This window comes from Plecotus auritus (genome assembly GCF_963455305.1).
Source record: "Plecotus auritus genome assembly, chromosome: 4".
NCBI classification, from domain to species: domain Eukaryota; kingdom Metazoa; phylum Chordata; class Mammalia; order Chiroptera; family Vespertilionidae; genus Plecotus; species Plecotus auritus.
In genome coordinates, this window is record NC_137775.1 from 13,380,366 (window position 1) to 13,403,124 (window position 22,759).

The 22,759-nt window shown below is 43.1% G+C and overlaps 1 protein-coding gene across 11 annotated transcripts in view; it reads right to left on the reverse strand.

Annotated features, from left to right (window-relative positions):
* The window catches only part of FAM184A (family with sequence similarity 184 member A), an 89,312-nt gene that overhangs the window by 53,037 nt on the left and 13,516 nt on the right, over window positions 1–22,759 (reverse strand). For 10 of the 11 annotated variants that reach the window (XM_080663389.1, XM_080663396.1, XM_080663397.1 and 7 more), the window contains exons 2-3: window positions 2,011–2,853; window positions 1,138–1,273 (exon numbers count right to left, since the gene is read on the reverse strand). In XM_080663389.1, coding sequence (XP_080519515.1) covers window positions 1,138–1,273; window positions 2,011–2,853 — 979 coding nt within the window. The remainder of the gene's footprint in view (window positions 1–1,137; window positions 1,274–2,010; window positions 2,854–22,759) is intronic. The other variant, XM_080663390.1, reaches the window with a different exon arrangement.

Consider the following 22,759-nt stretch of genomic DNA (forward strand, 5'->3'; position numbering starts at 1 on the left):
GGTCAAATATATGGTAGCAGAGGCAGACTAGACTTTGGGTTGTGAACACACAATGCAATACACAGATGGTGTTTTATAGAACTAGACACTTGGAACTTATATAGTTATTAATGAATGTCACCCCAATAACTTTAATAAAAAATTTTATAAAGTGAGTGTGAGATTAAAAAATAAAAGGTATGGAAAAGCATGTGTTGGGGCAGTTCTCAAGGTGCCCTGCACCAGCAGCACCTGGAACTCACTCCAGTTCAAAATGATGCTCCCCTCAGCCCTACTGCATCGGAGACTCTGGGGCTAGGGCCCAGCATCTGTGGTTGTACATGCCCTCCTGGTGATTTCTATATCTGCTAGGTTAAAAAACTGTTACTTTAGGGAAAGGGTAATCTGGGACTCACTGATGAACCGTCAAACCAGGTGACATCTGCAAAGAACTAGTTCAAATGGTTTCACCTGGCCCACTGAACACTCAGGCAAAATATAACTTCAGAACTGACATGGGTCATCTCATCCTCTGACAAGGACTAGGAAATCAGCACCGCAGCCACGTCAGAAGCGGCAACTCAGCTTCAGTACATAAAGTGATCCTTCTTAATAAGTAAAAATGATGGTGCTGTAATTTACATATCGTTCCACTAATTTACATACTTTACAATACATGTTTTTAATAGACACACCCTCTTAGAGTGCATTTTTTAAAAAATGTTTTGTAATTGGTTTTAGAGAGAGAGGAAGGGAGAGGGAGAGAAGGAGAGACGGAGGGAAGGATAGAGAGAGAGACAGACAGACAGAGAAACATCAATAGGTTGCCTCCTGACCGGATATTTAACTGGTGACTCTTTGGGGCACGGGATGCAACTCAACCAACTGAGCCACACCGGCCAGGGCTTGGACTGCATTTTTATTTTAGTGTCTGGCTTACTGGTGCCTTAACAATGGCTAACTTTTAATTTTTCTACAAAAATATCCATTTCTAAAACTAAGTTATCATTTTCTTATTTATGACTAATGAATAAGATATCAGAGTCCATTAACATAGACTCTAAATAATTTTAAAACATTAGAAGAATTTTGTCTTGAATCAACATTTAAGTGTTGGTTTTTGCTGAGGAATACACCAAGGACGAGGGTCAGACATACTGGCTTTGAGGACAAGGTCGGAAGCTTGCTGTTGCAAACGCTCTCTGGCTGCTGCCAGCTCACTTTCCACTTCCTTGTGCTTGCTTAACAAAGCCATCTCTCCCTGCTTGGCATCGTCAAGCTGTTTCTGAAGACCCTAAGAAAGATCAAGTAGCCATTACTAATATGCCAGAATGATGCTAAGCTAAATAATTAAATTATAAGCATCAACAACTTCTTTTTTTAAAAAAATATGTTTTTATTGATTTCAGAGAGAGGAAGGGAGAGGGAGAGAGAGGTATAAGCACCAGTGATGAGAGAGAATCATCAATCGGTTGCCTCCCACACGCCCTTTATTGGGGATAGAGCCTGCAACCCAGGCCTGTGCCTTGACCTCCTGGTTCCTGGTTGAGGCTCAGCCACTTAGCCACACCGGCCCGGCGGCATCAACAACTTCTTATTCAAAAGTCACACTTAGCAGTACCAAGTTTTAAATCTGTTTGGTGGGTGACACTTATAACCATTTTTAATGAAGGGAAAAGAAAACACAAGTAAACTCAAAGCCCAATATTTTAACAGTCCCAAAGCGCTTATGGAAAATATTAACATGTTATTTAAATAAAACCCTTTTGTGGAAAACACTGAGCAAGATTTAAAATTATTGTTTGGGCCTTTAATATCTTTTCGGGCCTTTTGTGGCCTGCAGCTCTAGTAGGAAATGGTAATAACTACAGAGTAGCAAAGGTGACCCCTTTATTGGTTTTTCCCAAAAAGGAACAGAAAAAAGCAAAATGGGAAAAAAAAAAAATAAAGTTAAAGTATTCTCATTGAAAAGACAAAGGAAACCGGGGGGAGGGGGTGATCCTTGTGTTGGAAATAATATTCTTCACTCACCTGAACACTGTTCTCCGCTGTAACAAGGGCTATCTGAAGCTTTTGGCATTTGTCATGGAGACTTCCTGCTTCATCCTGTACCATCTGCAACTCTGTCTTTAATTTCCCTATGGTTTTTCGTAAAACTGCTTCTTGTGCCTGAAATTCTTTTCTAAGATCAGCTTCCTTTTCTTTGCTAGCCTGCAGGCTTTCTGCAGTGAAAAGCTGTGATCTTTTCAAGGTATCAAGCTCATGTTCATAAAAGGACTGAGCTTTATTCAACTTGGCTTCGTAATCCTCAATGAGCCTTTTCTGTTCCAGTTTTAGCTCTTCGAGGGTTTTGTTTAGGGTCTCCGCCTCCACTCCCGCCTTCTCCTGCCCCTTATGCACCGAGGCACTGTGATCCTGCTGTGACTTCAGCAGCTCTTGGATCTCCCGTCTGTGAGCAGTCCGCAAATCTTCCAACGCCAGCCTTTTGTCTTTTTCAAACTGTACTTGGAGTTGCCCAAAACTCCGTAATCTTTCTTCAAATTTCCTTCTAATCTCTTCAACCTCCCTGGACATGGTTACTACGCGTTGGACGTGCTGGGCTTCTGCACAAAGCTGCATGTCCTCCACTCTGTGCTTGTAAGCTTCGAACTCGGCCAGAGCCTGCTGCTTCATTTTCATGTGATCCTCTAAGGATGCTTCTAAGACCTGGATCTTTCTCTTAAGGTCTGACTCCTCTGTCACCTTGCTTTTATACTGTAATATTTTTTCTCTTGTTTCGGCAAGAATTTGTTGGATTTCTTCCTCGTGAGCATCTTTGAGGGCTTGAATCGCAGATTCGTGCTCATCATTTTTAGTGTTCAGAGCATATATTACCTGCATGGTTTGAAAGAAGAAAGGAGAAAATTTCAGTGAACGTACACTTTAATTTTTTTGCTTACCTCACTTTTATTTATTTCTTTTTCTAAGTTAATTCTTAGAAAGTTAATTCTTTCATTTTGATTGACAATTTTCTATGCACTTAATACTGATAAATATTACATACTCAAACGTCATGCATTGTTTTTGAATTCATAGATGGATTTACTTATTAGCAAATTGTTTTCTTAGAACAATCTTAAAATATGCATTTGAAGACTTTTTAATTAGGAGTTTAAAACACTCAAAATAAGAACGTTTTACTACAAATGAAACAGTGAGGAGGAAAGAGACAAAGGAGGCCACCTGATCTATGAGAAGGGAGTGTTTCTATAGCCCAGTTAGCTTGCTGGGGGCGGTGGTGGGATGAGGAGAAAACCTCTTAGAAAGTCTCTGCCCCCCACTGGTGGCCTAGAGAGAGGCTTTGCATGGGTGGAGGCTCTGGGCCCTAAGCCTTCCCCAAGGCCTTAGTATCTAATACATTTGAAATTTAGAAATTTCCTTTTCTAATTCCCTGAGGTTTTTAAAGCCAGATCCTCTTCTCTCCCCAGGGAACTCCTTACAAATTCTAATGAGCACTTTTCTGCTCACATTATCAAGTTTGACGCATCGCCTCACTTTCCCTCTGCCCCCAAGCAAGGCGGTTTCCTACAGACATGTGTTCTGGGTACAGGCCTTTATTTCCATTTCAGTCCTGGGTCTTCATGATTCCCCTGAGGTAGCCCCGACCTTCATTCCAAATGACACCATGTTCCCTTCATAGTAACACTCGCATTCCTCTTTCTTCCCTGACACCCTCCATCCTACCACTGCGGACCAACAGTGCCCTCTTCGTGACTATTATTTAAGGCTAGAGACGAGCCCCCTGTCATCTGAAGAAAAAGGGAGTGAATACACAAGCCAAGAATCCAGAAGCGAAAAGGCAGTGTCCTGGGGCTCTGCTCATTTTACGGTGCTCTTACTCTGGCTTCAGAAATGAGTCCCAGCACCAAACAGCAGACGCTGCAATTAAGGTGCAAAAGCTTTGCCGTTTTGGTAGAGGACGTGTTTATGTAACCTGAGGCGATCAGACAGACTGCCTCGCTCTTCACATTATCCTGGAAGCCCTAGATCCCACTGCTGAATCCGGGCCGCCACCTGCTGGGCCTACAGCTGCACCTGCAGAAGGCAGGCACATTTCAGGCCTCTCCGCACAGGGCTTTGCTGCAGGCCCAGTCCCCTGTCCATATCCTCGCTTGGCCTGCTGTAACTGTTCTGTGAGATCTACTCATACCAAAGGGAAAGAGACTGAGGAATGACAGAACCCCCATCTGTCTTTCTCCTCCGAGGTCCACAGGGAAATAGATGCACAGAAGGGAAATAAATGCTTATTTATAGTCTTTATCTTTCTTTAATTGCCATAATTCCAAATCCCAAGTTATGTCCCTAGGGAGCTAACACAGGTCCCCGTGGGGGACTCCTTTCACTTACACAGCTATAAACCTGGGAAGTTGCACGGCTCCCTAGTCCCTCTCCAGGGTCAGACCTGCCTACCATGCTGATGGCCAGAAAAGACCGGGACACGATGAAAAAACAGGCCAGCCAGCCGGAGAGAAGTCCCTGTGACAGAATGCCTAGATCAGCGCTGGTCTTGGCCCCAGGTCTGTATGCATCGCCTAGTTATTTATTTTAGTAAGCACATGGAGGGGAAAGTGATAATCCAAAGAGATGGAATCTCCAGAGAAAAACAAGTCACACCATCAACACTTTGCTCAAGGTAATGATCTTGAAAAGGACTAGTCCATGGTGGATTTCCATCTAATTGGCAATAAAATGTGGGAGGGAAGCAATATATGAGCGTTTCCTTGAAATACTTTTCTTTTTTTTTCCTAATATTTAATTTCACTCCAGTCTTTCAAGAGTCAGCTCAAGTCCTGTATCCTTTTATAAGTCTTGCCAGACCACCCAAGACCATCCAAACCCTTGGGAGTCTAGTCTTCCTTTACATTCAGCACTTCCATTTCCTTAACAACACTCATCCCTGAAACTCAATAAATGTTAGAATAATTTAATTTTTTTTTTGGCGGGGGGAGTCTTGAAAACAGGCTGGAAGTTGTGTCAGGATGTTAAAGAGCCTGGAAATGTAGCAGATGGTATAAAAAGCACAGTAGTACACACAAGTGTGAATAAATGTAATCAAAGGTGAAATTAAAAAGGACAGAAGTAGGAATTATAGCATTAAGTTAGAAAGAATAATTTAAGAAAAGGAACCAAAACTTCTGACGAATAAGAGGGAAACATTATGGCGAGGAGCTCTGGTTCACTACATATTCTAATGCAGGGGTCAGCAAACTACAGCTTGCAGGTAAACTATGGCTGCTGCTGCTGCTGCTGCTCTGAAAGGACGTTTTATCATAGCACAGTTATGCCCCTTCGTTTACGTACAGCGGCGCTCTCTTATCCGCAGGAAACACATCCCAAGACCCCCCGTGGGTGCCTGAAACTGCAGGTAGTCCTGAACCCCATATATACAATGATTTTTCCTATACATACCGACCTATGATAAAGTTTAATTTATACATTTGGCATAGTAAGAGATGAACAACAATAATAATATAGAACAATTATAATAATAGACTGTAATAAATATTATGTGAATGTGGTCTCTCTCTCAAAATAATTTATGGCACCGGATGTACAGCATGGATAAATTGGACAAAGGGATGATGCACATCCCGGACAGCTTGGAGTGGGACGACACGAGATTTCATCATGCTGCTCACAGTGGCGCATAACTTAAAACTTACAAATTATTTATTTCCAGAATTTTCCATTTAATATTTCTGGGCTGTGGTTAACCATAGGTAACTGAAATCTCAGAAAAGGAAACTGGATAAGGGGGACTCCTGTGTTACCTACAGCTGCTTTCCCACTCTAACAGCAGAATTGAGTAGTTGTGGCAAAGACCTTATTACCAACTTCTGTTCTGATCTACAGATAGACAAGCCATCGTATCAGATAAAACTGGGAGCCAAAAATAAATTTTAAAATCTCAATTTGTATCAACTCTATTTACTAGACCACTACAACTCACACACTGGGAAAACCAATTATATGATTTAAAAGTGTATTATGTAAAAGAAATAAAATATCATAGTGGTCATATATTAATTAATATTTCTTTCACAAAAAAATGTTAAAATAAACTTCTAAAAACATAAAAAGTAACAATAAAGGGGTGCCAAACAATAAAATTCAGTAGTGCGCTTGTAAATGACCTTTTGAAATACATCACTATTTAATTATATTGTAGTAAAATAAGAACGCTATAGCCCAGCCGGCGTGGCTCAGTGGGTGAGCATCGATCTAGGAACAACCAGGAGGTCTTGGTTTGATTCCTGGTCAGGGCACATGCCCAGGTTGCAGGCTCGATCCCCGGTGGGGGGCATGCAGGAGGCAGCCAATCCATGATTCTCTCTCTCATCATTGATGTTTTTCTCTCTCTCTCCCTTTCCCTTCCTCTCTCTAAAATCAATAAAAATATATTTTTAAAAAAGAATGCTATATATAAATTTTCAAGTGGACCTTTATTAGAGGTAGTATCCTCTAACTGTTCACTTTTCTACATAATTACAAAGGTAACCATTTATTAGTATCTTTCTCTGATTAACCACTGTTTTTCAGACCAAGGTAATATAAATGTTCTATGTTCTTTAAACACATTGCATATATGACTTGAAGTAGCAAAAGTGATACAAACTGGATTAAGACCCTAAGTGAAATAATTTCTCCAAGCTTCACGTTTCTCAATGTTAAAGAAAGATCATATTTATTCTATTCTAGTGATGCTGTTAAAAGATCAACCTATCTTTGAAATTTTTAGAATAATGTTACATAAAGCTTTTTTGAAAATGTAAAGCACTATAAGATGGTAAGGCTTCCTTGTCACTGTATAATTTACTTATAGAGAGAATGAGACTAATTTTAAAGTAAGGGATCATAATCATCTATAAAACTGCCTACTATTTTCCACATAAGAAAAGGAAACTCTCTAATGTTTCTTTTCATAAACTATTTTAAAAGACACTAAGAGTCATTTACAGTTTTCTGGAACTATGACCATTCATGGAATGGAATAGTACAATCATTTCAGCAATTTCATGGTTCCACTTTATTCCAATAATGCATAATTTAGCTATAGATTCCAAGATGAATAAGCAATAATGAGTAATTTTTACTTTTTCTATGAAGATTTTCAGATAATCTTACCCACAGATAAAATGAGAAGAATTCTAGCTCCCAGTTTAAAAAATGTCACTCAGGTAAAAACAAGTAGTTTCTGAAATAGTTCTCACTATTGACGGCTGCTATGGACTGAATTGTGTCCCTTCCTCCAACTCCCATCCCCCAAATTCACATGTTGAAACCCTAATCTCCAATATGATGATATTTGGAAAAGGGGCCTTTGGGAGGTAATTCAGTTTAGGCAAGGTCATGAGGGTGGGCCTTCGTGGTGGGATTAGTGCCTTTATAAGAAGAGAGACCAGAGAGCTTGCATCCTCTCTCTTTCTCTGCCATGCGTGGGCACAGTGAGAATGTCTATGATGATTTGTTATGTAGATCAAGCTGACTGATACATTGGCAAAACATATATATGTTCCCACTAAAATCTAACTCATTAGTAATAAAGTATATTCACTGAAAAGTATGTGTTATATTAGCTTTAAATATTTTAACAGGTTTAACACCTCTAAGATAAGGGAATCATTGAATAAATGATGCTACCTTCATACCTTTCACTCCGGTACCTGTCATGAAACCATTAAAAAACATATCTCATTTTTTTAAAAAATATATTTTATTGATTTTTTACAGAGAGGAAGGGAGAGGGAGAGAGAGTTAGAAACAACGATGAGAGAGAAACATCGATCAGCTGCCTCCTGCACACCCCCTACTGGGGATGTGCCCACAACCAAGTTACATGCCTTTGGCTGGAATCGAACCTGGGGCCCTTGAGTCCACAGGCTGACACTCTATCCACTGAGCCAAACCAGCCAGGGCAAAACATATCTCATTTTGAAGAATATCTCATAATATAAGAAAGAGTTTATAATATAAGGCAAATACACAATGTTATATACAACTAGAGGTCCAGTGCATGAATTCGTGCATGGGTGGGGTCCCTCAGCCTGGCCAGCGATCGGGACCGATCAGGGCCATCTTGCTTAGTCCCAATTGGGGCCAATTGGGGCTGGCCGGGGGGAGGGACCACGGGAGGTTGGCCGGCTGTGGGAGGTTGGCTGTGGGAGTGCACTGACCAGCAGGGGGCAGCTCCTGCATTGAGCATCTGCCCCCTGGTGGTCAGTGCATGTCATAGCGACCTGTCACCTGGTCATTCGGTTGACCGGTTGTAACGGTCACTTAGGCTTTGATATATATAGATAATTCAGCTACAGAGGGAATCTTATAGAGGGGGAAAGGGTGCATGTGTGCAGATGCATCTTTAAAGGTCTGTAAAGAAATATATCAAATTTTAACTGAGAATATTCAGTATTTCTAAACCTTCTATAATGAATGTATGTCACTGTTATAATCAGAAAACATTAAACCCTTTTAAATGATTAACAGTGCTAAAAAAAATGAATCGAGCTCTGGCTGGTGTGGCACAGTTGGTTGAGCATCATCCCATGCACAGGATGTCAAAGTTTCTCTCTCCTCCCTCCTTCCCGCCCTTCCACTCTCTATTAAAAAAAAAAAAAAAAAAAACGAAAGAAAAAATATCCTCAGGTGAGGATTAACATCCTATATAATAAAGAGGTAATAAGCAAATTGACCATCACTCCAACACACAAGATAGCCGCCCCCATGTGGTCAAAGATGGCCGCCACAAGATGGCCAGCAGGGGAGGGCAGTGAGGGGGTGACCGGGCCAGCAGAGGAGGGCAGTTGGGAGGGACCAGCCCTGCAGGGAAGGGCAGTTGGGGGAAACCAGGCCTGCAGGAGAGGGCAGTTAGGGGGGGGAGACCAGGCCGGCAGGGGAGGGCTGTTAGGGGTGACCAGGCTGGCAAGGGAGGGCAGTTAGGCGTCGATTAGGCTGGCAGGGGAGTGGTTAGGGGGTGATCAGGCTGGCAGGCAGAAGCAGTTAGGGGCAATCAGGCAGGCAGGCAGGCGAGCGGTTGGGAGTCAATAGTCCTGGATTGTGAGAGGGATGTCTGATGGGATCAGGCCTAAACGGGCAGTCGGACACCCCTCAAGGGGTCCAAGATTGGAGAGGGTGCAGTCTGGGCTGAGGGACACCCCTCCCCCGTGCACGAATTTCGTGCACTGGGCCTCTAGTAAATAAATAAATAAGTAAGTAAGTGAAGAGGGACTGAAATTTCAATCCTGGAAAGGGCTCACTGTTGCAGCAAAGTCATGGAGAAAATTTGAGGCCAGGATTGCCTGATTTCCACACAGGTGGAAAGTCTGGTGTTGGCTGAGAGAAAAGAAAAATTCCTCCCAAGAGAGAAAAGAGAAAGACTGAGATTTGAGGTGGAGAGAGAAGGAGGGCAACTCCTGTCTGATTGCTTCATACTCCTCCATAGCAGGGAGATGAGATCTTCCCATAACACAGGAGCCAACAGCCGCTTCTCTCCATTCGCCCTAAATGATGCTACTAACCCAGGCGAGGCCAGCTTCAGCCTTCCCAGTACGTGTGCCTCTAACGCATGGCAGACTCCACCCCACAGCAATCGCAAGCAGACCCTCTCAGCCCTGCTCCTCCAGGCGGTCCCTTTCCTACCAGTCTCAATGTTTATTTTTTGTGCATTTGAAAATTCTGGACACTTACTCACTTTCCCTTTCTGATCAATGTCTGGGACAGATAGACATGTAGGCCAACCAGAGAGAGAGGAGAGACAGAGAGAGACTCACCCCCCTTAGAGTACATATGCACTACACTGAGACATAAGGGGACTTAGAAAGCAGTAAAGGAGCAAACTCAGATGCCATTTTTTTAAAGACCTGGTACATTTTAAACAAAAGAAGAATATGTTTTCATAATTCTATTTTTATTATTAAACCCTCAGTTCTTCTAGTTGAGCTAGTCACCAAAAGATTACTAAACAGCTTGCTTAGGGACTCTAATGTTTCTATGAAATGGTCCACCTTCCTGTACATTATAGCATCCTTACAATATAAGGGCATGTTAAAACTGTTTCTCTTTCAGAGATGATGGAATCATCCATCTTTCTTTTCTTGAGTGGAGTTGGCAAGCTAAAACTGGGCTTAAACTGCTCATAACTACGGAGGGAATTTTTCAGAGGCTGTGAGAGTGGTGAGAAAAACAAGGCAACTGGCAGGCTGAATATCTAAAGAGGACTTCAACAGTCCTTTATAATATGACTAGTGGCCCGGTGCACGAAATTCATGAACGGGGGAAGGGGGGATGGGAAAGGGTGTCCCTCAGCCCGGCCTGCACTCTCGCCAATCTGGGACCTCTCAGGGGATAACCGGCAGTCGGACATCCCTCTCACAATCCAGAACTGCTGGCTCCTAACCGTTCGCCTGCCTGCCTGATTGCACCTAACTTCTTCTGCCTGCCAGCCTGATTGTCCCTAACTGCTCCCCTGCTGGCTTGATTGCCCCTAACCACCTCTGCCTCGGCCCTGTATCTGGGACCCAGGATTCCCTCCTCCAGCCGACCACAGGCACCTGGGATCCGGGCTTCCCTCCCTCTGGTCAGCCATAGGTGCCCAGGCCAGCTGCAGCCGCAGGGGATGGTGGGCAGGTGGCTTAGCCTGGGCTGCAGCCGCAAGTGCTGGCACCCGGGACCGTGGGGTGGGCGGCTTCTCCATCTCCTGGGCCACAGCCAGCCGCAGGTGCTGGTGTCTGGGACTGCGGGGTGGGCCGCTTCTCCGTCTACCATGCTGTAGCCAGCCGCAGGTGCTGGCGCCTGGACTGCAGGTGGGCGGCTTCTCCGTCTTCCCTGGGATGCAGTGTGGGCGACTTCTCTGGCTGGCTGCGGCCTGGGATCAGGGGGCAGGCGGCTTCTTCATCTCCCGGGCCGCAGCCAGCCTCAGGTGCTGGGGCCCGGTTTCTCCGTCTCCCCCAGGATGTGGGGCAGGTGGACATGAGGCTTCTGCTGCTGTCTGCGGCCTGGGATCATCGGGCAGGCAGCTTCTTGGTCTCCCTGGCTGCAGCCAGCCTCAGGTGCTGGCGCCCTAATTCTCCGACCCCCACAGGCCTGGAGCAGCGGGGGGCAGGGCTGCCACCATGTGTTCAGGTTAATTTGCATGCTCACTCTGATTGGCTGGTAGCGTAGTGGAGTGATGGTAATTTGCATGTTTCTCTTTTATTAGTGTAGATTAGTGTAGACGTGAGATGTCAACCCTCTTATCCCTATTCTCACAAAATGCTCAGCCCTGTATCTATTTAAATCATTGTAAAATTAGACCTACTAGGGAGATGCACTGAAGATCTAAAGTTCAAGGCGAGAGGGAGGGGAACAGATGCTACCCATACAGAGTCATTTACTCCTGGCAATGAATTACTTCCATTTTTCTTCATTTCTTGGTCCAGTTTCTTTTGTTTTAAGTTAGAATGAAAAAAAAAAAAAAAAAAGGCTGTTCATCACACATTATGTAATCAAATTAATTCCAGCAACAGACATATGTCCAAATGAAACATTTACAAGGAAGTTAGCAACAACAACAAAATGCTCATTTGAATTTATTTATGCCAAGGGCACTATAAAACTAATTTTAAAAGAGCTTTAAAATCCAATTGCTTTGGAAATTTCCTTTAAAGATATGTTTGCTCTCTCTGAGTTTCTATAATAATTGTTGAAAGAGTCTTTTTGAAAAATATTTAGAAGGTCTAAAAACATTGGAGGTAGATATTTTTCTCTATGGTGATGTAGAATATATCTGTTTCCCCAGAAGATTTAACTTGACTTCTAAAATAGCAAACAGAAGTCTTCTTATAAGTAAGACTTATTGAGGGTCCATGCAATGGGATTTGGCTACTATACTTTAACAACAAAAAATTAATCATCAAACATAGTGAATGCCTTACTGTGTGCTCAGTACTTTTTAAAATGCATTCTGGCAAAGAAAAGAACAAATGTTCTTACTTAATAGAACTTAAATAGGACTGCTTAAAATAAAACATACAAAATAATGATAGACAATTTTAGGTAATATATGCTAAGTGTAGAGTACAGAATACTACGCAGAGCATGAGAAGTTGTCAGTAGAGATGACTGGATGAAGACTGCTGTAGACAGGAAGGCTCGACAGACAGGATGTTGTGGAGAACTGTGAGGAAAGTAACCTGGGATCAGGGACGAGACAGGAATGATTTCAGTGGCTGGTGTGGCCAGATAATCCTGAACAGAGAGGGTGAGTAAAAGACAAAGTTCCTGGTGACAAATTTCATCCCTGCAATTTAATTGGGAAGTGGGTCTCTCTAGGAATTTTAGGAAACTTAGAATCCATACTCATTTTTCTGTTTGTATGATCACAGTGGTGCTGGACAATGATTCTAAGACATGTTTTTTTCACATTTAAATATCTCTTAAATTAGGATGCATCTTAAAGTTAATTGTGTATCGTAGTTTGACTGTCTTTTTTCAAGATGCATCTTGAAAATCAACCACTATTATGAATCAAGAGTGCTATGAAGCTATTCAGAAGAGTGGATAAGGATTTTATTATTAAGGAAGAACATAATGATTAACCCCTGAACCTCTTGCTCACAAGGAACAAAAGAGACCAGATGCCATAGAGCAGAAAGGAGCAGGGACGTCTAAGTTGTGTCCTTATACAAAGCAAAGAGTTCAAGGCCAGAGTGACCAGAAGATATAGATATTAACAGAGGGGGAGAAATGTCACTGATAATGAAGCAAATTGATTTGTCTAGCACAGTGCTGGAAAAGCACGGGGTAAAATCAGAGCCTGATAGGTTGTTTCCAAGTTTGTCAAGAGCAGTTAAGCCCCCAGGCTATCAGTTGGATCAAGCAGGCAATTAGCTCCTTCTTTACTGGTAAAAAATAGAAGGTTCTCTATCAGATAATCAAAACAAGAGGATAATAATATTCCAGAGTTCCTATGCCACTGAAACAAGATGGAGAGTAAAGTGTCCTCAGCCAGGAAGAAGGATGATGCAGCCAGTGTAAGGTTTCAGCAGATGACCGGTACCTTTTCAGGAAGCCCAGGCAGGCAGCTGCTTCTTCCATGGCTTTCCCGCCTCCGACTTGAAGAGGCAGTACAACAAAAGTATGAATTCCCTGCACCACAAATCAAGTGAGTGCTGCCATGATGACTGCCATTTCTCCAGTATTTGGGAGAGGCCATACCAGACCCTAGCCCTGCTCTTACATACCCTGATCCTGTGCCTCTGCCAGGAATGCGGAACAGAAATGAAGAGAAATTAAGAAGAGCAAATGCATGACAACAGTTACCTGGTACATCACAGGACCCACAGGACTGTAGAATCTTTGTTGGTAAGAACATCCTGCCCTTGGATTGACAGGTGGAGTTGGAATGGGAGGGCTATAATGTGTTATCTTGTTACTGGCTTCAGAAGAGCGTGGATGTCGGCGAAATAATAAGGTCAGTCAGGTAGGATTGGGATAAGATTTTTCTATGGAACTTATATAATAGAATCTGGCGAGACATCCTCCTTGAAAAGTCAGAGGCTTCAGAGCCAGTGGGCATCGGAGGCCCAGGTTCCCAGATACTAGTAACTAAGCATGAGACTCAGGTCCTGAGCTGGGATCCGGCCTCCCTGAATATCTCCTGAGGCCTCTACTACCTCAGGCTTTAACTAGCACTTATAGTCTCCAAGTCACATACTCCCTTCCAATCCTTAATACCAGCTACCTAACTCACGCATAATTCAAAGACTTAAAATAATTTTAATTATCTATTTTGGATATAGACACCTATATTCTAATTTTCTCATTTCCTCCTTTCACACCTAAAAGTGCTGTTAAAGAATGAAAATATGCAAATGTGTCACCTAAGAGTTCTCCCTTCTACTGTTTCCTTCACCCCTGACATAAAGCCTTTTTTAGGTCCTATCAGTTACACTTCCAAAGTAGGTCATAAACCTCTGCACATCTCTCCATCTCCACTGCGGCCACCTGGGGCAAGGCCACCACCATTTCTGGCTGTAGGGCCAGGGCCACTGCAGTGGAGATCCAACTGATCACCCTGCTCCACTGGAGCTGTGATGTAATCCATTCCTCACCCAACAGCCAACATGGTCGTCTCAAAGTACAAATTGTAACGTAACTCTTACTTACAACCCTACAATAGTTTTGATCATGTACATACAGGGCCAACATCCTTGTTGTGGCCTTCAAAGTTGTACCTGATCTGGCCCCGACTCCTGTCCTACCTAAGCCTAAAACTACTTTCACCGAATGAATCAACAAACATACCACCGACGACGGAATAGGAAGCAGCACCAACTTACAGAGACCAGTATTACACAGGCTGTGCTGACAGAGTCCTTGTGCGAAACTCATGGGAAAGCTGAATTTCTACATATTGAGTTTTCTTTTTTTTCTTTTTTCAAATTTATATATATTTTTTTATTACCACTGGAACTTCAAAAATAGGGGAAAAGGAGAGACATACATTTTAACTTTTCATTTTAGAGTGTTTCAAATAAATGAACTCCAAAGCACATGTGATGGACATGAGGACCTTCCTTTTAAGCAGATCACATTGGCTGAGTGACTGCAGACCCATTTGGGTGTGGTGCTCCCCATGACAGCTAGTCTGTCCTGAGTCTGGTGATTGGTAAAACTTCTGTGGCAGCTGTTTAGAAAAAGCAAGGGCAACCTGGGCGTGCTTCACAACCAACACCAGAGTGCTGGTGATCTCACCGGCCTGCTCACACCACACCACATTGAGTTTTCTTAATATAATAACTAGAGGCCTAGTGCACAGATTTGTGCACGGATGGGGTCCCTTGGCCTGGCCAGCGATTGGGCCAATCGGGGGGCTGATCTGCCGGGGAGAGGGACCGTGGGAGGTTGGCCAGCCGGTGCGGGAGATTGGCTGGCTACAGGAGGTTGTTTGTGGGAGCACATTGACCACCAGGGGGCAGCTCCTGTGTTAAGCGTCTGCCCCCAGTGGTCAATGTGCATCATAGCAACCTGTTGATTGGTCAACTGGTCATTCAGTTGCTTAGGCTTTTATATATATGGACTAGAGGCCCAGTGCACGAAATTCGTGCACGGGGGTGTGTGTCTCTCAGCCCAGCCTGCACCCTCTCCAATCTGGGATCCCTCTCACAATCCAGGACTACTGGCTCCCAACCGCTCACCTGCCTGCCTGCCTGCCTGATTGCCCCTAACTGCTTCTGCCTGCCAGCCTGGTCACTCCTAACTGTCCTCCCCTGCTGGCCTGGTCGCCCCCAACTGCCCTCCCCTCCTGGCTTGGTCACCCCTAACTGCCCTCCCTTGTTAGCCTGCTCACCCCTAACTGCCCTCCCCTGCAGGCCTGGTCCCCCCCAACTGCCCTCCCCTGCAGGCCTGGTTGCTCCCAACTGCCCTCCCCTGAAGGCCTGATCGTCCCCAACTGCCCTCCCCTGCAGGCCTGGGTCCCCGCAACTGCCCTCCCCTGCAGGCCTGAGTCCCCCCAACTGCCCTCCCCTGCAGGCCTGAGTCCCCCCCAACTGCCCTCCTCTGCAGGCCTGGGTCCCCCCCAACTGCCCTCCCCTGCAGGCCTGGGTTCCCCCCCAACGGTCCTCCCTTGCAGACCTGGTTGCCCCCAACTGCCCTCCTCTGCCGGCCCGGTCACCCCTAACTGCCCTCCCCTGCTGGCCATCCTGTGGCAGCCATCTTATGTCCACATGGGGGTGGCCATATTTGACCACATGAGGGCGGCCATCTTTGACCACATGAGGGCGGCCATCTTGTGTGTTGCAGTGATGGTCAATTTGCATATTACATCTTTATTATATAGGATAAGCATAATATAATATATATTAAATCAATCAAGAGTTAAGCTAGCAGCATACAGTACCTTTTACTAAAATCAATAAACAGTATCAGCGAATGATTTTAAGCAGAGAGTTAACTTAATCCTACTTGTGATACCATTCTAATAACCTGGTTATTATTTAACAGGAAAGGAGGAAAGGGAAGACTAGATAATATAGGAATGCCATTTATACAGCTTTGCCATGAAGTTGTATTAACATTCTCCCAGCCTGTTCCCAGCTGATCGATGGGGGAAGGGACTGGACAAAGGCAGTTTGGATGCACGCCCAGTAAGTTCTGGGTGACGGGGGAAGGCGCATATCTCTCAGTCACACCTGGAAGCAAGTCCGTGGCCAGAATAGGCGTGGCCACTGCAAGGGAACGAAACCTGAATATTTAAACTCCCAGACAAAGGGAGTTCCCTCTCTTGGCTCTTGGCCCTCTAGCTCTCTGGGGACTCCTGTTGCAGGAGGTGCACTCCCCTGCATTCACTCACGGGGCCCACGCCATGTGGACTCCTTACAATGGATTCATGGACTGAATCTGGACTGAATGTCCTGGACCTGGCTGCAACATGGAACGGAAGTTCTGGACACTGGTCCTGCTTTGGGCTCTACTGGAACCGCAGCTGCACCTTTTCCAGCATGGGGTTAAGGGGCATGGGACTTTGAAACCTGAAGAATGTAACTCCTCGCAAATAAAGTCTTTTACCACATCTCATTCTCCCGTGGGGGCTTCTGAAAATGCTTATTTCAGTGGTATTCCAAGAACCCCACTCCCACAAGCAACGGGGAAATATGGCCCACTAATTTCTCCGATAACACTTGCATTTTAGAAATTAAAATTCTGGTTGCATAGTGGAGGATATATTGGATGAGGTCCAGGGGTGGGCAAACTTTTTGACTCGAGGGCCACAATGGGTTCTTAAACTGGACTGGAGGGCTGGAACAAAAGCATGGATGGAGTGTTTGTGTGAACTAATATAAATTCAAAGTAAAGGAGCGGAGGGGAGAGCAAGAGAACCGGATAGAACAGCTGGAACCGGCCCGCGGGCCGTAGTTTGCCCACGGCTGGGTTAGACTGTAAAGGATAGTCAAAAGGCATCAAAATAACTTGGGAAACCACCTTGAGGTTCCTAACACAAACCCTGGCAGGGAGAGATGACATCTGAGTGAATTAGGAGCTTAGACATGGCAAGGGAATCTGGTGGTTGATTCAAAGCAGGAGGAGAGATACCCTCTCTCAGCTGTTCAGTCTGTCAGCAGGTTATGTACCCCTACAAATTTCATTCTCTCTTCAACCAGGACTCAGGCCTCATGAGTCATAACGGGCTTTTATAGCACCTACTAACTGGATTACTCACATGACCAACACCCTGCAGCCCCCATGGTGACTGCTGTTTCAGACAGACTGGGACGGAGCAGATGTAACTCAGGGGCCTTGACTCCCAGGTCTATAGTTCTGCTCTTTGCTCCTATCGGATCAGGCACTTCTAAAAATACATCCCCCCAAATCTCTCTAACCTTCTCTAAGGCTAATTGTGCATAACCATTTTTCTGCCCAATAAACAAAGGGATATTACACTTCCATTATAACTTTTTTTTTTTAATCCTCACTGAGGATATTTTTCAATTGATTTTTAGAGAGAGTGGAAGAGAGAGAGAAAGACAGACAGAAACTTTGATGTGAGAGAAACACATGGATTGGTTGCTTCCTGCAGGAGCCCAACCAGGGCCCAGGCCAAAGAGGAGCCTGCAACCAAGGTACCTGTCCTTGATCAGAATCGAACCCTTTGGTCTGCAGGCCAACACTCTATCCACTGAGCCAAACCAGCTAGAGCCATTAATAACTTTTGACACTATGGTAGCCATCCTCAATTTGACACAGGGTAAGAGGTAATGTAAGAATCATCAAGTGGCCTTTTAAAATACTACACATTCAATCCCCTCTCCCATTATGATGGCCACCCACACAACTACCAAGAGGATTGACTGAGTGGAAAGAGGATTAAGAACCACCTACTGCTTTACTTAAATACAAAGATAGGGGTCTATAATATTAATTCAGTAATCAAAAAGAAGAAATACCTTCTAACCTATTTTATAAGAATAAGAATTCTAAAATATAACAGCGGTACCCCCTATTAAATTCTAAGAGAAGTTACTCTGTGCTTTTCAAATGTTTTCTGTTGTTGTTTCCTATGGTGAGAACATTTTCAGGTCTCAATCTACTTCTCAGCAGGAACTACATATAGTTTAATGAGATAAATATTATGCTGGGCTCCCTACTGAGAAAATATCAGTGCCATTCTGAAAGAATCTGAAGTTAAGAGAGGTAATGAAATTCTAGGAAAGAGCTTTAAAGTTGTCAATATTCAAATTCTTTAGAGAAAAAATCGTATTTAATTTAATGACCAAAAATGAAACAAAATATATATATATTCCTCTTTCTACTTTTCCATCTCCACTTTTCTTACAGAAAATTTTAAAGAAAATACTGTATGTAACCTTGAAAGGGAAGTTAAGGTAAATGAGTGAATTACAATAAAATAGAGCATGTTAGCTTGGCAATTACATACAGTAATCCAGATTTTCCAAAGTGTAAGGCATAGGAGAGGACTTTAACCAATAATCCTGCTAAGCATGTTTTTGTATAAGTTTTTACATGGACATATTTTCAATTCAAGTAGAATTTGTGGAGCGCGGCTACAGCATTTGAACAGGTTCAAGACTTGGACTGATGAGAGGGCACAGTCCTCTTGTGGCAAAGCTACATACAAGTCCCAGCTTGGAGGGCAAAGCCCTCCCAGCACAAAGGCTGTGGTTGTATGTAAGCTTGACCTTATAGTCCGACCTTGTAGTCCTAGGTAGCTGAGGGATGTGGGCTGTGGGAGGTTCAGCAAGTGCTGCCAAAACAAAGCTTGATAGAGTTCAGAGAACTGCAACAACAGGAAAGAAGTAGATTTGAAACTCACAAGAACACTGTAAACATCTTGACCACTCCCCTTGTTTTGCTTTGTGTGATCTGACTACAAAATAAAGATTCAGCTTACAGGCTGTGTCACTGTGTCCTCATCCAGGTACAGTGATCCACCTGGCCCCAACTGTATTCTCTTGTCTGTTTTCTTTAATCCTTCACCGCCCCTCCTCAGCCATGCTGGACATGGTTCAGAATTGATGAGTCATTTTGTACATCCTTGCATGTTAACCTACTGAGATACTGAAAAACGATTTTCCAATGTGGCTGCATCATTTTACAATCCCACCAGCAATGTATGAGGCCCCAAGTTCTCCATATCTTCACCAATACTTTTTATTCTTTAAAAACAATTATTATTATAACCATCCTAGTGGGTGTGAAGTAGTATCTCGTGTGGTTTTCATTTGTATTTCCCTAATGACTAGTGATGGCAACCTAATTCTTGGGACTTTTCAGCCTCCATCATCATGTGAGCCAATACCTTATAATAAATCATATTTATATACCCCATGACATATTGCTAAATGAAAAACTGAGGCATAAAATTTTAAGAGTTTATTTGAGCAAAATTTGATTAGAAACTGTCAGCACACAAAGGAAAATGATTAGAAATGGTCCACTGACAGGAGCCAGGTGAGACTTACAGAGGAGAGGTGGAAGCAAAACAAGGAAATTATTTGATTGTCTATAGCTTAAAGCCTAGTCGGCTGTTTGTGACTGGTTGCCCTTGGGTTTAGATTTTGTATCCTTGAGGCACTTTCAGGTTAAGATTTTAGTTTGCTTACATAGGCTGCCATGGCATCAGAGCCACCTCAGCCTAATGGCCTCCTTGCTTAATTAACGTAACAATATCTATCATCCATCCATCCATCTATCTCTGCTACTGGCTCTCTTTCTATAGAAAATTTTAATATAGGTGCTTAAGCCCCGGAAGGTCCTTACCCCACAAACAGGCAAACAAGCAAAAACATACAGAGGACTTTACATTCGGTCTAGTGGACAACAAAAAGAAAATGAAAACGAGTCCCTAGGCACAGGATTACAGTTATTAATAGAATCATACCACGAAGCAAGATAAGCAGAAATAAGGAGAGCATGAAAGTAAGGAAACTACAAAAACAAGGTCTACATTGCTTCTTACCCGGGAAAATGAAAATGAAAACCTAAAGGATATTTCAAAGAAAAAAATAAAACTACTTAAGAGAGAAAAAGAAAAAAGAGAAAACTTTAATTGCAAAGTTCCACTTTAAAAGGAGGGTAGGGTCAGACTGAAATGCTAGACTTGAGAAAGGAAAGTAGGTTTTTGGGGGGGTTATTCCTTAATTCTTTGGCATGTGAGAGATGTCTGATGGAGAAGATGATTAATTCCATTTTGGACATGTGGCATTTGAGGTGATGGCAGAAATCCAGGTACAAATGACAGTCTTAAACGATGAAATGGACAGAAGTTTCCTAAAATTCATTAGGGTTCTCCATCCCACAGTAACATTTTATGCTCACCAGAATAAATCTCTTGTCTTATTCAAGGACATCACCTGGCATTAGGCATCAAAGTAACTGGCTACTGGACCAAGGTTCTACCATGCAGTCAGTTTATCAGCTCCATCACTAAAATCTTCAACTATCTCCCAAACTAAAGCTATTCATATTCATATAACCTACCAGAACTTCCTTCCTTTCCAAAGTGATATAAATTTGGGCAATCGCACATCCTGAGCATTTACATTGTGATAAAGTGAAGCCAAGAGACAAAAATAGAAGAGCGAAACGATCATATATATTCAGTATTTAAACTACAAGATCTCTAACCTCCAAGATTTGTGTATCTTCCTTCATGACACGGCCACCCCTTATGTAACTATCTACCTCTCTTTCCAAGAGTCCAAAAGGAAAGACATAAGAACTTAATCAGACTGAAAATTCCTTCCACCATATGGTTAAAAATTAATGTAGCATAACTTGAAACCAATAAAAGCTGCTACCCAAATATTCACATATACACTATTATCACTAAAGCAAAGATCCAAAATCTTGGAAGTAATCACCAAAGTCCTCGAAATTGTGGTCCTCTTGCTTATTATTCCAACAAGTAAAACATTGGCAAGGGGCTCAGCAGTGACAATATCCAAAGTGCACACCACTATATAGTGTAACTTCTAATGTTCTGCTAACCTTACAATAAAAAAGCCTTTCTTAGTACCATATCATCATATATCTAATAACCACCTTTAACGCTGAGGGAAAGTCTCTGTTAATCTGGAGATACTACAATTGTGTTCAAAATGACAGAAAGACCTCTTTCCTGATAATGTGTATTAGGCTTTTTTTTCCCCCCTCACTGCCTTAAAAGTCTGGGTAATTACTGAAAAAGCTGTGAATGTGGCCCTGTTAGTGGTTGAGCCTCAACCCAGGAACCAGGTCAGGGTTGTGGGATTGATCCCCAGTAAGGGGCATGCAGGAGGCAGCCAATCAATGATTCTCTCTCACCATTGATGTTTCTATTCCTCTCTACCTCTCCCGTCCTTTCTCTGAAATTCATAAAAACATTTTTTTAGCCCTAACCGGTTTGGCTCAGTGGATGGAGCGTCGGCCTGCGGACTGAAGGGTTCCAGGTTCGATTCCGGTCAAGGGCATGTACCTTGGTTGTGGGCACATCCCCAGTAGGAGGTGTGCAGGAGGCAGCTGATAGATGTTTCTCTCTCATCAATGTTTCTAACTCTCTATCCCTCTCCCTTACTCTCTGTAAAAAAATCAATAAAATATATATTTTTTAAAAATTAAAAAAACAACAAAACATTTTTTTAAAAAGTCGTGTAGATTAAGTGTTTCCCTGTTCCCAGAAATTGTACATTTTGGCAGATTCAGACTGTACTTTCCAAAAGTGATCACACAAAAAAAAACCAAAAAATAAACAAAAAAGTGGTCACAATATTTCCCACCCCACATGCGCTTCTGCAATGTGACCTTGACCACTATGCCACCAAGAAGTAACATCGAATTCTCCTCTCAAACCTAGCTGGACTCAATGATTCACTTGCAACCAGTAGAACGTGATAGAGTGATGATAAAAGATCCTTGAGTCTAGATCAGGAGAAACCTCGCAGCTTCTTTCTGTCTCTGGAAGGCTCAGTCCGCAGATGCCGACCATGACATGAAAAGCCCAAGCTACATGGAGAGGACACTTAGGTCGGCCTTCTAGTCAACTGCCCCAGCTGAGCCCAGCCTCCAAGTCATCTCAGCCAGGCACCAGATGATTAAAAAGTCATCCTGGAAGTGGATTCTCCAGCCCCATTGGTTTCAGCTCCCAGCTGATCAAGTCACACCCAGCCATTCTAGTCTTCCCATCTGAGAATCCAGTTATTGTGGAGCAGACAAACCAATCCCCGCAGTGTCATCATTAAATTCCTGACCACTGGATTTGTGAGAATAAAATGGTTCTTGTTTTATACAAGTTTTGTTTTTTTGTTTTTTTGGGAGGGAGGTAGGGGGCAGAGGGGTAGGGGTGGGGTGGTAAAAGGCAATAGAAAACCAGAGAGGTAATAGATAACTAGAATATGTATGTTGGCTAACATGACCATCCCTTCATTCTATTGACCACATTGCACATTTTTCTTTCCCTTTACTGAAACTCTCATTCCCAAACAATTTTTTTTTTTTTTTTGCCAATGATAAACGCCCACAGTTAATTTTCCCATTTATTCTGATAGTTCAACTTTAGAAACCATCATTTCCAACAAAACCATTTCCTAGGGTTGGTCTCCAGCTTTAAAAGCATCTTTCTAATATCCTCTTTACTTATTGCAATTATTTCAGTTTTTCCATCCTTTCATTCCAATCTATGTTTGAATTAGGTCATGACTAAAGACATTACTTGAAGCAAGATGCTGTGCACCCAATTCTAACCATGATAAGTAAACACTCTGTCAGGCAT